This window comes from Glycine soja, chromosome 16 (genome assembly GCF_004193775.1).
Source record: "Glycine soja cultivar W05 chromosome 16, ASM419377v2, whole genome shotgun sequence".
NCBI lineage: Eukaryota > Viridiplantae > Streptophyta > Magnoliopsida > Fabales > Fabaceae > Glycine > Glycine soja.
The window spans coordinates 5,391,297-5,406,439 of record NC_041017.1 but is presented as its reverse complement, the minus strand read 5'-3'; the positions used below and the strand labels follow the sequence as shown (position 1 = coordinate 5,406,439).

Here is a 15,143-nt window from a genome sequence, read left to right as displayed (position 1 = left end):
TTGATTTTTTATTAACTAATTAGAATTAATTTATTTACATTTAATTGGAGAATGAACTTTGGAGGATGGTTATCAAATTTGGATTGATAATTGACTCGATCCGAGTACTGGCTCAAGAGTTAACTTAGTAAGTCATTAACCTGCATGACTCAATTTAAAATAAATTTATAAATTTATATTTAAGTTATTTATATATATTATATTTGTCATCCATATATCAACTAATTTAAGTTGGTTTAGGGGTGGTACTTGCTTCTATTATCCCTTGGGACAAAGGTTTGAACCCATGCATGTATAAATTGTAGTCATTTGTTTTTATTTTCATTTTTATTGTAATTTGAATTTTAAAATTAAAGTTGGGTCGATTATTTTTTAAAAAATTAAAACTTGGAGTGAGTTGTATGAAATAATCGAAATATAACATCTCGTATTCTCAAATTCTGATACTTGTGTTTCAATTAAAATATTATTTAGCTAGTAATAGGAACCTGTTAATGAGTTGTCGATATGTCCGAGTGGTTAAGGAGACAGACTTGAAATCTGTTGGGCTACGCCCGCGCAGGTTCGAACCCTGCTGTCGACGTTTTACCGATGAACATGCACGTAAGCTCGTCATGTGAAGCTCATAGTCTTAATGAGTTTGTTTGTTTTTTTTTTTTGTTTTTTTTTAGCATACACTTATCCTACATAATCCGTTGGCTTAACATGTTGACTCACATTTGACAAAAAAAATTTAAGAAGGAATTAAGAAATGAAATTTTAAAATGTAAAATTTGATCTATTTTAAAAATTAAATATATATTGTCTAATAAAAATATATTTGTCCAAAAGAATAATATAATTTGCATCTTAGGCTTCTTAAGAAACATTTTTTACATCATTATTATTTAATCTATAATTCTATATTAAATAAAAAATATTATATTACCTATCAAGCATAGAATCATATAAAAATACTTAAATTTTATATTTTTTTACTTTGCATCCCTTATTTGTTAGTATAATATTTCTTGATATTGAAATGTAAAAATAAAAAGCCTAAGAGCTTTTGGATAAAATCATTTAACCCACAAGTTAAATGGGTCGAACTAGCTACATGCATCGTGAACAATTAGTGTCTGAAGCAATAAGTTAGAATCGTCCATTATTTCTAACACAGGACAAGAAACATATATTTGAAAAAAAATTACACACAAAAAAAAAGAAAAACACCGTGCACCTATGAATATATTTTAATTGATGACAAATTGACCAAAGCGGGTTCCTTTTAGAAATTTATTCTCAAAAGGTGTCTGTTTCTACATTTTTTCTTGAGGGGGTCAATTTTTGGAAGGATTTCGCCAGTGGAGTTGACGATTTTACGGAATTTTTTTTTAATTTGAAATGAGTATAACTTTTGATATGAATGTCCGTTTGAGACCCATAATATGTCAAAATGCTCGAAATTGAATAAGGAATCCCTTGTGAAATGTCCAAAGGAGATTTCATCAACTCATTTTTTCAAAACATGTCTTTAAGTAACTCAAAAATAGGATTTAAGATTAAAAAAATGGGTGGTTGAATCTTAAATCTCTTTCAAGAATTTTCCAGGAGATTCCTCATTCAATTTCGAGCATTTTGACATATTATTGGCCTCAAACGGACATTTCTATCAAAAGTTATACCTGTTTCAAGTTAAAAAAATTTTCTTGTAAAAAAAAAAACATTTTACTATTATGAATGGGGAACCCGCTACGTGGACCGTGTCTCGCCATCTCCACTTGGCGAGTTCTCCAGCTGCTGTCACGTGTCCAATTCGCCAACTCCACTGACACATGTCAAACTCGCCAACTCCACTGGCAAAATCCCTTCAAAAACTAATCCCCTCCCGAAAAAGTTTGGAAAGAGATCCCTTTTGGAAATAAATTTCTAAAAGGAACCCATTTGATCAATTTGCTTTTAATTGATAGGTAACTTAAAAAGGTAAAAAATAAAAATAAATAAATAAAGGGAATTGGGGTTTTTTCATTATGAATGGCTTTGATGGAGAGGGAGTTTCCTTGGCGGTTTAATTGGTCTGAGGGTTGGCGATAGCCCCAGCTGCATCCGAGGCTAAAAGCTAGAAACTTTATCTGTTTTTTTGTGGTAAACTTCTCTTTCCCTAAACTTGTGGTGTTGTGGGTGATGATCGTTGACCCCAAATTGTTCTTTGTTTGAGTCATTGGTGGTTTAATGCATTTCTTTTATCGTCCTCTACTTGTATGGTTAAATTCTTGAATTCTCGAGCATTTTTCTGTTTAAAAACCGAGCTTTTGTTTTTTAGGTTGAGGAATAGGAGGGTTAGTGGTGTTAGTTTTATGCTACCTTACCTCTAAACCTGACTGCTGAATTGAATTTGTGTGAATCTTAATATTTGGTGTCATGTTTGTGAATTATGATATGTTGTAACATCTGAAACCTTAGCGAGGAAACCTTGTCTCCTATAGTTGACTTGTTCTTCCTCGCGTGTTGAAGAGTACATGTAGCAAGCCTCTTTAAATTCAATAAAGTTTTGAACTTTAAAATTCCCATTCCACAAGTTACATGGGTTAGTGTCTCAGCCTTATGTCTTAATGGGAAGGGTAAAGAGATTGGGGGAGCAACAATGGAAATGAAAGTGTCTGTCAAACTTAGACAAGAACATTCTATTGGGCAACTTTTTTTTTGGCTGGAAGCAAGATTTCCCCGTTGCCGAAAGCCATGAGACTAATCCTCGAGGCATAGAGATCACCGAAGTGGGTTTTGCCTCTCCCAACAAAGTCTTTTTCATATGCACAGCCAAAGAATTAAATATTAGACTAAAAACAGCTCTAAATGTTGGGATGAAAAGTGTTGATAAGAGATAAAAAAAAGCGTAGGGATTGATGAAAATGTGGGGTGGATGAGTGGACTTACAAGAGAAGATAAGATGAGGAACAAATGTATTCGGAAAAAAAGAGCAACATTTATTGATGAGATGGTGATGGTTTTGGTTATGTGAGGATCAATAGAGTTGTAAATGATAATCTGGGTTAAATGGATGACAACTGAATTAACAGAGGTAGAGGAAGACTGGATAAATCATTACAAGAAACCATTCAGAAAGACTGAGTTAAATGCTCTGTATTAGTTAGCTAACAATGGAGAATTCACTTCATAATAACATACAACAGAAAGAACATGTTAGCTAGAAATTTTACAGTAAATAGTAAGTTAAACTTTTCTACCCTTTTCTGGTAACATCTAAGTTGTTGATTTCAGCCTTAATCATTTTTGTTTGCAAAAATTTGCCGTTGCTCTAGTTTGAAAAAAAATCCGCTAGTTATATCACATTTGTCATATTCTGTTTAAGCTTTTCCTGCATAATTGTCTTTTTTTTTAAAAAAAACTAGCCAATGTGTCTATCTTACATATTTACATATGGGAGGTACAAACATGGGTAGGAGAGGAGGACAAGTGGATCTAGTGGAAGGTCGAACACTTGACACCATTATTGCACCTGAATCTTAAAAAGACTTGAGTCAATTTCAATTCAATTACAAGTTCATTGGGTGCTTGCAGTTATTTTATTTACCTATAAAGTTCCAGACAATTCATGGTAATACTATTAAATTCCTATTACAAGTTCATTTGGTGCTCATAGTTATTTTGTTTCCTCTTATTTGTGTAAAATTAATAAATTGACCCTGCAATCTTGACTCGTTTCTTTTAAATCTTTAATCCTTGGTTTACCCAAATGAAATTTGGCTAATTCTTTCTGTTTTCACAAATGTTGTTCTCTTATAAAAGGATATAGTTTTAGTGGCTGTTTTGTTTTTGTACATGCAGTAATTGAAGTTAATGGCAAGATATTGTGTTTGTGCTGTTGTCTTTCTTGTCTAGTTTTTTATTTTTATTTTTTGTTTCTTTGCTGAAGGTCTAACTTCTAATATTTGCAGCTATGGATAGACAAGAAAATTTGTTAGCATTCTCCATGCCTAGCCAGCTGTTATCAATTGACGAGGAACTATGGCGAATGGCTGAAGAGAGGGCACAAGAGATACTATGGACAATTGAACCAATTGTATTATCTGAGGTGAACAGAAAAGATGTTATTGATTATGTTCAGAGGCTGATCAGAGGTTACTATGGAGCAGAGGTTTGAATATTTTGATCCAATCGTCATATTTGTAAATTTTTATTGCTGGAGTTTGTTTTCTACATCTGGTCTTTTCTTCGTTTAGTTGCTATCTTGCCCTCATAATTTAGTTGGGTGTTCTTGTAGCATTTGTTGCTTTAAGTGATTTGTATATAAGTAGATCCATTTTGATGTATGTTATGATTTTTTTTTGTTTAGATTAGAAATGATTGGTGGAAATTTCTATGCTTTTCCCTTTTTCCCTATCATACTTTCCTTTTAAGAATAGTTAGATTCAAATGTGATTTTTAGATTCAAATGTGATTTTATTATTTATTATGCTGTCTTAGCATGGTTTTATAACCATGATGTTGGTTCTTGTATACTTCTACCATACCTTAGATGTGCAGATCGACACTTTCCCCTATCGACTCCATCTTTTTCCTCTTTTATTTAAAGATATCTAAAATAACTATAAAAATCATGCCATGGAAAACCAGGTTATCATTTGCAAGTATTACGATCATTTAATCCTACTTCTGCAGGTTGGCTTAAATTTTCCATGCTGTGTTTTGTTTCCTTTACTCTGTGCACTTCCTCTCACCTTGACCACCAGAAAAGAGAACCTTTTTTCCATTTCATATGTGATACTTCATAGAATCACAAGCCTAAAATTTACAGCCAGAATTCAAAAATATGTGCAACCTGTAGTGTAGTCCCCTGCACCCCATTTGATAAATTTCATTTCTCCATACCATGAGAAGGCTAATAGTTTTAAAATCATTGAAATGCCTGAATTTGATGATATTGAGGTAAATTTTGCGAGTATTGATTGCTCTGGTGAACATTGTTGACTTCAAGAATTGGATGCTATTTCCAAAAAGAACTTCAATTTCAAATCTACAGATTTTTTATAAGCCTTGATTGTCAGTTTAAAATTTAAAAGCTGTTTTTTGCCAATAATGAGTTGATATCATTATGTTTATACCATTATATTGGTGACCATAAATGAATGTTTTACCACTTTGTGGATCACCTACAGGTCTTGCCATTCGGTTCTGTTCCTCTAAAAACCTATCTTCCTGATGGAGATATTGACTTGACTGCTCTCAGTCATGAAGATGCAGAGGAGGATTTGGCACAAGCAGTATGCAATATACTTCAAAGTGGAGATGACCCTGAATATCAAGTAAAAGACATACAATATATACGTGCACAGGTTTAGAAACAAAATTTTCTATTTAAATTTCTATGGTTATCTTCCTGATTTTTTATATTCAAAGTCAATCCTTTTCTGTGTTTGACCCGATTAGAAAATAGTGTTAATGTTCTTTTTGTCAAAGGATATCTCTCAACTTTATTAGACTCACTTTTTATGTTTGGGCGAGGAGTTGCAGGTCCGGCTTGTGAAATGTACAGTGAAAAACATAGCAGTTGACATCTCTTTCAATCAGATGGCTGGAATATGTACTCTACGCTTTTTGGAGCAGGTATTTGTATTAATTAATATTTACTCCTAATTGATGTTATTTGATTCCTACATATACCATATTTGCTTTGTTTATGTGTTTCATATGTCATGTTGACATTTTGGACTCATTTTCCTGTTATGCTTTTATATATCTGTTTTGCTTTCCCTTCTTTCTACTATTCGTACTATACAATCTCCAGCTATGTTTTGTAGAGTCAAAAACAGTGTGAATGATTACATAGGGAACACAATAAAAAAATTCTGTTTCTCCATTCAGTCAACTTGCTCTGTAGTAGCCTCAATATCGAGTTAATTGTTTACTTAATCCCTTTCCATTCTGTTGCTCCAGGCATTTTCTTGATAGCTCTCTCTCTGTCCCCATAATGTATCTGCATTTTGCTGAAATTTTTTTCAGAAACTTCTTGATCTCTATCCTTCTTACCCAATTCAAATTCATAATTCCATTTTCTAATGAAATTCTACGATTACTTCATTTTTTATTACAAATAGAAACTTTTTCCATATTTCTGATTAAATTCATTTTTTATTTTCATTTTATATTCAGACTTTGCTAATTTTGTTAATTGGAAATGAATTTTTAGGTTGACCAACTTGTTGGAAAGAACCATATTTTCAAACACAGTATTATCTTAATCAAAGCTTGGTGCTATTATGAGAGTCGACTTCTTGGTGGACACCATGGCTTGTTATCAACATATGCGGTAGAAATATTAGTCTTGTATATTATCAATCGTTTTCATTCATCAGTGCGTGGTCCTCTAGAGGTGAGTCACGTCTTCCATCAATAATATTATTTGCACCCTCTTGGCATTTGTATTTTAAGTCTACTTGAAGAATCAAACCACTGAATCGCTACTACTAGCAGGTGCTATACATATTTTTAGACTACTATGGCTCATTTGATTGGGACCATAACTATGTTAGTATATGGGGTCCAAAACCCTTATCATCTCTTCCAGAAATTGCTGGTAAGTGTTGCAATGTGTAAGCAATTAGATCTACTTACAATCTTCAGTCCTTGATAGATCCCAATTTGCTTGTTGCAGAGACACCAGAATGTGATCAGGGTGAATTCTTGCTCCAAAAAGAGTTTCTCAGAAATTACAGGAATATGTGCTCTTTTCCATCAAGGGCATCTGAGACTATGACCCATGAATTTCCCGTTAAGTTCATGAACATCTTGGATCCTCTAAGAAATGACAACAACCTAGGCCGTAGTGTAAACATAGGTAATTTTGCCCACTAAAGTTAGTAGATATTTTGCACTTGTAACATGGTAAAAAAAAAAAAAGCATCAATGGGTTGTGGTGAATGTTTTGTTTCTTTGTACTTTAATTGCTTGAGCTTTCATTCTTCATAATGATTAAAGGGTCTGTGAAATTCATGTCGATCCTAGTCTTACCACATGTAAAGATTTTATAGTTAAGATGTTTACCTGTGGCTTAAGAACATCTACAATTTCAATACAACTCAGCATACTGGTGAAAAATGCACCAAGGCTTACTCAAATATCGTTATATGATATACTCCCCCGATGACTTTAAAGTTTTATATACGGGGCTGAAATAATTAGAGATTGTGATATTTCATGACATTATTTCAAATTTGTAATGGTTATTTTATAAAACGCACAGTTCTCTTCCACTTATTTTCCTACCTTTTTACTTACCTGCAGCAAACTTACATCGAGTAAGATTTGCTCTTTCCTACGGTGCTAGAAGGCTTAAGCAGATCCTCACACTTCCAGGAGAAAACATGGGTGCAGCACTAGAGAAGTTTTTCTTCAGCACTTTGGACAGGAATGGGAAAGGAGAAAGGGCGGATGTTGCCGTTCCGGTTTCTCCATTTGGTATTGGAAGATCTGAAGAGTCTGTCCTCCGTGGAGATTGTGAAAGTTACTGTGGTGGCTTACAATATGTTCAGTTGTATCGTAATTATGCCATGCCAATAGCTGTACATTCCAGTTCTCCATCGTCACCTTCTCAGGATGATATCCTTGCACCATCAACGCAGCAAAACTGGAGTATGTTTTACCAAGGCGGTACTGATGTATATATCCCGGGACAGACACTCTATCATCCAACTTACAACCTTGAAGGAAGAGGGAAATCACGAGGAACGGGCACATACATACCTGACTTGGTATGTTGTCTTTCTTCTCAAACTTTATCTCTTTAGGCCTTGTTTGGATAAATTTTTTAAAAGCACTTATAAGAAAATAAGAGGGTAAAATGAATGAAGCTTCTCGCATAAGCTAAAATCAACTTATTTAGTTAACTTTGATAGAAGTTATTTTCATTTAATTTTTCCAAAAGCTAAGGTGGATTAGTTGATTATAGCTTATGGAGAATTTCAATGTATTTAACCTTATTTTCTTCTCCTATATGTGTTTGTGGAGAAATTTAGCTGAATAGGACCTTATATTGTGATAACACACTATATCATCCCCAAAATGGTTGAATCTTTCAGAATTATAATTCCTACTGGGATATGCACACAAAGCCATCCAGGCCAAGGAGATTTGCTTCTTCAAAGTACAATGCATTGCCCAAATCACCTTCGAAAAAGCAACAAGCAGAAGAGGTTCATTCTGTGACAGACATAAATGCTAATTCAGATTCAAGGCTGTTTGAGTTCTCAAGTGAAGATTCCCCCCTTCTTCTATGCAATTGCAAGGCTATACCGCCAACACAAGCCCAAGAGTCTACTCCATTAGCAAAGTTTCATTCTGAGACAGACATGGATGTTACTTCGCAGCTGCTTGAGTTCTCAAATGAAGATTTCCCCCTTCTTCCAAAGGTTTATTCTGAGACACACATGGAGGGTAATTCGAGGTCGTTTGAGCTCTCAAAGAAAGATTTCCCCCTTCTTCAAAGCACTCACAAGACTGCCCTGTCAGAGTCTGCTGCTAAGTTAACTAAGCAAGCCAAGAGTTTCCCATCCTCTAAAGAGTCTAAACTGAAAAATATTGAGTTTGGAACTTTCAAGAAATCACAATCATTGATAGAACCAAGTTTATCAACAAAGGGTGAGAGAGAAGATTCTGGTGTTCCATTATCTCAAGAAACTGTGTTGGTGGTTCCAAAGGTGGCAGCCGAGAGGAAAGATGAATCTCCCTAGAGCAATTAGAAGATGAATTGACAGTGTTAACATTATATATTTTGTAGAATTTTGAAGGATATACATCAGCAGAGTTTCTAATGTGTGGCTTTGTTGCTGGTGGTCATGTTTTGATCAAATAAAAATGATAGTAATCTTTTCCTTTTTAATTTTTTTTTTTGCAGATGTAAATTTTGGAGAAAGAGAAACTAGAATTGGTTGCTAGAGATAGTCTCAAACTTCATAGAACAAACAATTGGTAGGGGTTCTTAACCGTTTTTGTGCTGCCTTAGTGGGAATAGTTTACCATTACTCTACAAAGAGAATGACATCTCCCTTCTAACATCTGAATGAACTTGTACATGATTTCTATTTAAGTTAAATCTTCTGATCATTTATGGGCCAGCTCTTACGTCTATATTTGGATTGGCAATAAAGAATGGAACAAAAAGGATCAAATATAATGAGTCAGAATGTATTAAAATAGAGCGAAATAAAAATATCATTATATAGTTTGGATGTTTTGTAATGACATCATTTTGGAAAAAGGAAATGATGGAATGAAGTTATAATACTTAATTGGCTAAATTTGTGGCTTTTGGATGACAAATACTATCCAGAAGAAGTTCAAGGTTTCTTCCACCCAGCTTTTGTATCAATCAAGTCCATATCAAGCAGCAACCCTGTTAATCTCTAGTCCATATCTGGATAAACTTATGACCAACCAAAATGTATTTGGTTTCAAGTGTACAACACAAGTGACGGTAACTTGGTAAGAGGTAAATAGTCTTCCCAAGTTCCAACTCTTATTTATTTATTTATTTTTTAATGTGTTCTCAACTATTTCTCTCTGCATTATTCATCTCTGTCAATTTCAGTACGTTCCTTGTTATTGGAAAGACATCTCCAGTCGCCTATCATTTATTGCAGATCATATCAACCATTCTATTTTCTGGAAAAATCTAGCTCCTGATCATGTAAGTTTTTTTACCTTGATCTTGTTTTGTTTTAACTCTTCTCTTTGGTGGTTGTTTTACCTAGTTCTTCACCCCTTGTGCAGGAAGGAGGTGGTAAACCACGCAAGGGTTTACTGGGATGGGCTATTGACATACATTTTTGGCTCTTTTGAAGCATTAATGCAAAAAAGTTAATGCAGAAGGTAAGGTGCAGTACTACAGGGATCTGGATGGGTGGTGAGTTGTCCAGATTCTGAATTCCTAGCATATCTTCTATCCTTGCATATCATCAGAGCTTACTGTCTCGGTCGTTATTTGAAATTCACTGTTTCCTTTTACTTAATTTGTACTGCTTGCCAGTGGCTTGGTCTGGACAAAGAGTTGAAGAGGCAAAGTTGAAACCACTGCCAACCAGGTAAACTACCTGTTCCACCTTCCTCCTTTTCCATATGATGCCAGGAGGCTATATAGATCAGCAATAGCATATTAAAAAGTTGTTAGTCAATGAAAGTAGTCTCTTTGTGTTGGTTTGGCCTCCAATTCTGCCTTTTTTGTATTTCTGTTGTATATTATGCCACACCATTCAAGATCCTTTCACGGCATATTGCTATTATGAGTAGTCTATATTCCTTATGTTAAATCAATGAGATTCAACAATCAAGTATGTATTGCTTCTCTAGGCTTTTTTAGTTAATTCAGTTGACATTTCAAATTAGGTTATGCTGTAAACAGTGCTTTATTATTCTAATATGGCTCTGTAAACTTGACTTTTGAGGTTCTCAGTTTATTTATAGGTATAAAGACATATTTAGTCCCTACAGGTTTGCTCACCTTTTTAGTTTGGTTGCTATGCTTTTTTCTTATTTGGAAATTGGTCCGTACATAACATTTTATTAAATTTATAAAGTCCTAACCTTCACCATAAATTCTTATATCTCCATGTAAAGAACATTTTGCCTGCTGGACAAAATCAAACTATTTGTACCCGTGTACACCAACAATGTTTGTGTCCTGCCACTTTGTTTTTTGGGGTCTCATTTTTATGTTCATTTTCTCTCGGTCTAATTGCTAAGACAGAGCAATCTCTCAAGTTCTCATCTTTTTTTACATCAAGTCTAACCACATGAGGACCTGCTGCCACTTGCCACCATATCTAATTAGTTTTTCCCTGCTGCATCTCTCTGAACTCTTGGTTCACTCTGTCTTGATGTCTTCCATTTTATGCTTTTCTGATATGGCTCTTCAACCACTACATTCACTTTATTGGCCTAGACCCAACCACCAAAGCACCAAGAGACCTTAGGTGAACCTTTTCTCTCTAGCTCTGTTTGCAGAAATTCAAGCGCAGGAATGGAGGTTGCAACAAACACAACCGCGACCACGTCAAATTCATTCGATGCTCTAACTGTGGAAAATGCTGCCCTAAGGTTTTTTTATTTTACTTTCTTATACCTTTAAAGTTTTGTGCAAGGCATTTCAGTTAAAGTTTTTGCGCTTTGTGGATTTTTTTTTTCTTCAAATTAATAACAGGACAAGGCTATTAAGAGGTTTCTGGTGAGGAACATTGTTGAACAGGCTGCAGTCAGAGATGTGTTGGAAGCCTGTGTCTATGAGCATAATTTTCTTCTTTACCTTCTCTCTTTTTTTTGAGGAAAATTTCACATGTGTTTATGTTATTTATTTAGTTTTTAATTGTTATTTACAGAATATACTCTTTCCCAAACTGTATGTGAAGATGCAGTATTGTGTTTCCTGTGATATCCACTCCATGCTAGGGTATGCTCCTGCACTGATAAGAATAATTGTGAGCCTCCAAAGCGATTCATCAGGTGCATGGTAACACTATATAACCATTTCTGTTTTTCCTGCTTTCCATTGTGCTTTGTTCGAAATATTTTATGCTGTGTTTTCACCGTGTGTTGCTGAATTGAGGATAGTTTGGATAAACTTGTGTACTTGTACGGATGCACACTTAGTGTTCTGGTAATGGATCATCTCCATTTCATTAGCTTTTGGGAAAATAAATGAAATGGAGATGATATTCACTTTATAGAGTGACATTTATTTACTCAAGCTTAGTAATGGAGCTCAGTGTCATTTATTTACCAAGGGGGTCTAGCTTAGTTAGTTGAGCAGAGTGTGTGAATTGTTGTAAACCCTCTTAGTACCAGTCTTCAATTCCTATGGATAAAAAAAAAACTTAGTAATGGAAGAAATGGGGAGGGTCTTTTAACAAGTGTTCCATTATTTGGATGTTAAAAAAATTGCACTGAATTTGATATACACTGCTCTTAAAAGAATTTTTGTGTACAGGTTGAATTTCAATGAGTTCCCATTGCACAATCACATTGATCTGCAAGGAACATTTTTCTATATTAAAACACTAGCGGACCTTGTTTTGTTTCCTGATGGAGTTGAGTCTTACCTCCCCAGTTGACCATTGATATTGGAGTAAGTCGTCAATTTTATCCTTGGTCTATTACCCTCTCCTAATTGGTTGTTAAAGTAAAAAACACTGTTTAAGTAGTCCTAGAAGTATTAGAAAAAAATGCTAAGTAGTCTCTAAATTTATAAAACCCTTCAAATTGGGTCTTGAACTTCACTAAAATACATCAACTTAAAGATGTTTAATATCAAATACTTTGAGGATTACTTAAATAACTTCACAAGTAAGGTCTGAGATTTGAACCCAATCATATCAAACTCGTGTCTTTTTCTATATTTACATTTGAGCTGTATGATCCAGAACTCAATATACAGACTTGTATTTGCTGGAAAATTGATAATCCAATGAGTTAGTTAATGGTTAAAGAAAAATTATTGTGTCTCTCGAATGTACAAAGGCAATTTGTTCAACATTTAGTTTGCATTAGGAAAATGTTCTCTATCTGTGTGAATAAACTGTGATTATATATGGATATAAAATTGTTAGCAATGGTTGATTAATTGTTTTATTTATCTTTATTCTGAATCATGAATTAATGTAACACCTGTTCTTGTTTGATGCATTTGTCTCTTTGCCAGGATGATGCACAAAGGCCCGGTCAGCCTGGTTAGTGGTCAAGCACCTCGTCCTGCTGGCATTGGAGCACCTGTCCGAACCTAAAAGCAAATCCTAAGAAAAAGCCTTCATTTTAAGCTTGAACCATAAGCTAAAACTTTTTTTGTTGCCTAATTTTGAGGCCAATTCTAGGGTGAACCACCCAAACAAGTGGTGTACAATGGATCACTCTTATTTACCATAAGATTCATCTAATTTCATTTCTCTTATCTTAAACCTCTCCCACCAGATTCAAGCTCCTTCCCGGATATGCTCTGTCAGCCTCAGCCGGAGGCGATTTCGGGCAGCAGCGCTTCATTTTCTCCCCTTTTCCTTCTTTCTCTTCTTCCCCTCCTTCCCTCCCTAGATCTGATCCCCCCAATCTGCTGCGATCTCCTCCTTCCTCTTCGGTGTGCCACACAGATCCACACCGTTGTTGGGTTTGTTCAATGATGGTCAATCTTGATCTTGTGGTCAACGGTACATTTTGGTTTTGGGAGGAAAGAAAATGATTAAAAAGAATGAAATGTTGTTGCCAGGAATCATCTTTGACGTCAGATCAATCTAAATTTCACTTAATGTGGTTTCGTGGAGGGGTATTTTGTTCTAAATTTTTGCTACACGTTGGATAACATCTTTCTAGTTATAATTTGGCGGTTTTTATGAAGATTAATTGTAATTTTGTGGGTTTAGTGCCATAAACCTATGTCAAAATTCTTCTATGGTTTCTAATGACAATTTACGAACATGCCATTACCTTCCAATTGCTTCGTTGGAACCCAACTCTAGCGACGTTAATTAGAACGTTAAAGGTAAATACAACACTGCAATAGTTACAAAAGTAAGAATAAATCTGTATTTTCTACAAAGAAGACAAGGTTTTAAAAATAAAAGATCCTTAACCGTTTCTTACAATTTTTAGTTCTCGTTGAACATTTTTATGTATAGGTTAGAATGCTTTTATTTTTAGAAAATAAGGATGATCCTTCAAGATTTGTAGTTGCACATTTGATTACATTATTTTTTTCTAAAGTATTATCTGTGTTTGTGATGACATCTACAATATAAAGAGAACATGATCAACAATCAAATAAAAAAAGTAAAACATAATGTTAATCTATATAGAGATTAACATGTTATACATGGATTAGAATATAATATTAATTTCATAAAAAGATTATAACATATAACTCATTTTAGAAACTCATCCAATGTATAAAGGAGTTTAGCTAAATTGGTTTAGTAAGGTACATTGAGTTGTTATAAATCTTTTCATATTTAATTTTGATTCTTAGGATAAAAAAAGACTCATCCTGCCCGATTTTTAATGCACACCTCAACATCTATTTTGTATTTACATAGCTGATCAAATTAATGGCTTAAATAATATTTTAATCTTTGCAATTTAGTATTTTTTTAAAAAAAAATTTATCCTTGTATTTTTATGGAGATTTTAGTCCTTGCAAATTATTCTTTCTGTTTCTATTTATAAGATTCAAGTTTGATACGATATTTGTTTTTTTTTATAAGATCCAATTTATAATGTCCTATACATTAATTATTTTTATATTAGAATACCCCTATTTAAAAGAAGAAAAAAATGTATTTACAAATAATTAGAAGAGAGATGGGTATTAATAACAATGATAGTTTTAGAAAAAAAGTTATAAATTTAAGATAAATTTATTGCTATTAATTAAATTAACCAATTTTTTTAATTTTGATAAATTAAGTAATTGAGTCTTGTAAATAGGAATAAACTATAGTATGTTCATTTTATTTTTCGTTTTTAAAATGGTTTAGAAAACATTTTTCATTGTTTCAAGTGTTATCTAAACCGTTTTAAGTAAAAAAACAAAAAAACAAATTTGTCAGGAATAAAATCATTTATTTTTGAAAGGATGAAAAGTAAAAAAGTATTAAATTACATGAACTAAAAATATATTTAAGCCTAAATTAATTTAACAAACTCAAATAAAAGAAGATGGTGTATACTTAAATTAAGATTCTATAATAAGTTTAATGTCTATGCATTTACGGTGTATAATTCTTATAAATACTTATATAATAATTCATCCAAACACTTTATAAAATTATGCATCCAAATACTTTGGTGTAATTTATCTTCAACAAATTAATTTGACATATTTTACCTTCAACTTTTAAAAAATTTGCAAATTTCTCTTTGTTATTTATTATTGAAGGCTAAAATATATTTTTCATTCTTATAAATATCAAAATATTTGAAATTTGTTCCTAGGAAATTTTTTGTCTGTTTTTTTTTTCTTTACAAAATTGAAATGTGTCAAATTTTGGCTTGAGCTAGGTTTGCATAACCCGAACTTATGTGTATTCTGATATGGGACTTTTCAACTTTTTACATTGGTTAAAAGTACAACCGATGTAAAAATTCCTCTCAAAACCAACAGCCTATCAATCCCA

The 15,143-nt window shown here is 33.3% G+C and overlaps 2 protein-coding genes and 1 non-coding gene across 18 annotated transcripts; all 3 read left to right on the top strand.

Annotated features, from left to right (window-relative positions):
- Window positions 1-501: 501 nt before the first annotated feature.
- Window positions 502-583, top strand: TRNAS-UGA. The gene has a single exon. It is a non-coding gene; the product is annotated as a tRNA-Ser (tRNA).
- Window positions 584-1,983: 1,400 nt separating this feature from the next.
- On the top strand, window positions 1,984-13,454 carry LOC114390159. 16 transcript variants are annotated; one of them, XM_028350857.1, is made up of 16 exons: window positions 1,984-2,124; window positions 3,425-3,595; window positions 3,936-4,135; window positions 5,157-5,333; window positions 5,512-5,604; window positions 6,188-6,370; window positions 6,472-6,574; window positions 6,653-6,835; window positions 7,282-7,748; window positions 8,076-9,484; window positions 9,584-9,682; window positions 9,766-9,864; window positions 10,022-11,088; window positions 11,192-11,490; window positions 11,975-12,112; window positions 12,686-13,433. In XM_028350857.1, the coding sequence occupies exons 3-10, from the start codon at window positions 3,938-3,940 to the stop codon at window positions 8,724-8,726; spliced, it is 2,055 nt and encodes a 684-aa protein (XP_028206658.1). In that variant the 5' UTR covers window positions 1,984-2,124; window positions 3,425-3,595; window positions 3,936-3,937; the 3' UTR covers window positions 8,727-9,484; window positions 9,584-9,682; window positions 9,766-9,864; window positions 10,022-11,088; window positions 11,192-11,490; window positions 11,975-12,112; window positions 12,686-13,433. The 16 variants fall into 16 exon arrangements, with proteins under 16 accessions (XP_028206658.1, XP_028206652.1, XP_028206648.1 ...); XM_028350851.1 differs by lacking the exon at window positions 3,425-3,595 and having other exon boundaries at window positions 1,987-2,124; window positions 8,076-8,964; window positions 9,329-9,484; window positions 12,686-13,454; XM_028350847.1 differs by lacking the exon at window positions 3,425-3,595 and having other exon boundaries at window positions 1,987-2,124; window positions 8,076-8,964; window positions 9,326-9,484; window positions 12,686-13,454.
- Window positions 9,892-12,767, top strand: LOC114391095 (40S ribosomal protein S26-3-like). The gene is made up of 6 exons (XM_028352081.1): window positions 9,892-9,898; window positions 10,022-10,076; window positions 11,010-11,088; window positions 11,192-11,266; window positions 11,367-11,497; window positions 12,686-12,767. Exons 1-6 carry the CDS (start codon window positions 9,892-9,894, stop codon window positions 12,765-12,767), a joined length of 429 nt encoding a protein of 142 aa, XP_028207882.1.
- Window positions 13,455-15,143: the final 1,689 nt, after the last annotated feature.

Excerpts from the sequence above, each read along its gene's own strand:
- LOC114390159 (XM_028350851.1), top strand. The coding sequence starts at position 3,938 with ATGGATAGACAAGAAAATTTGTTAGCATTCTCCATGCCTAGCCAGCTG. Across the intron at positions 4,136-5,156 it reads GAGGTTACTATGGAGCAGAG|GTCTTGCCATTCGGTTCTGT; the intron begins GTTTGAATATTT and ends GATCACCTACAG. Across the intron at positions 7,749-8,075 it reads GCACATACATACCTGACTTG|AATTATAATTCCTACTGGGA; the intron begins GTATGTTGTCTT and ends TGAATCTTTCAG.
- LOC114391095 (XM_028352081.1), top strand. Across the intron at positions 11,089-11,191 it reads GTGGAAAATGCTGCCCTAAG|GACAAGGCTATTAAGAGGTT; the intron begins GTTTTTTTATTT and ends AATTAATAACAG. Across the intron at positions 11,267-11,366 it reads GAGATGTGTTGGAAGCCTGT|AATATACTCTTTCCCAAACT; the intron begins GTCTATGAGCAT and ends TGTTATTTACAG.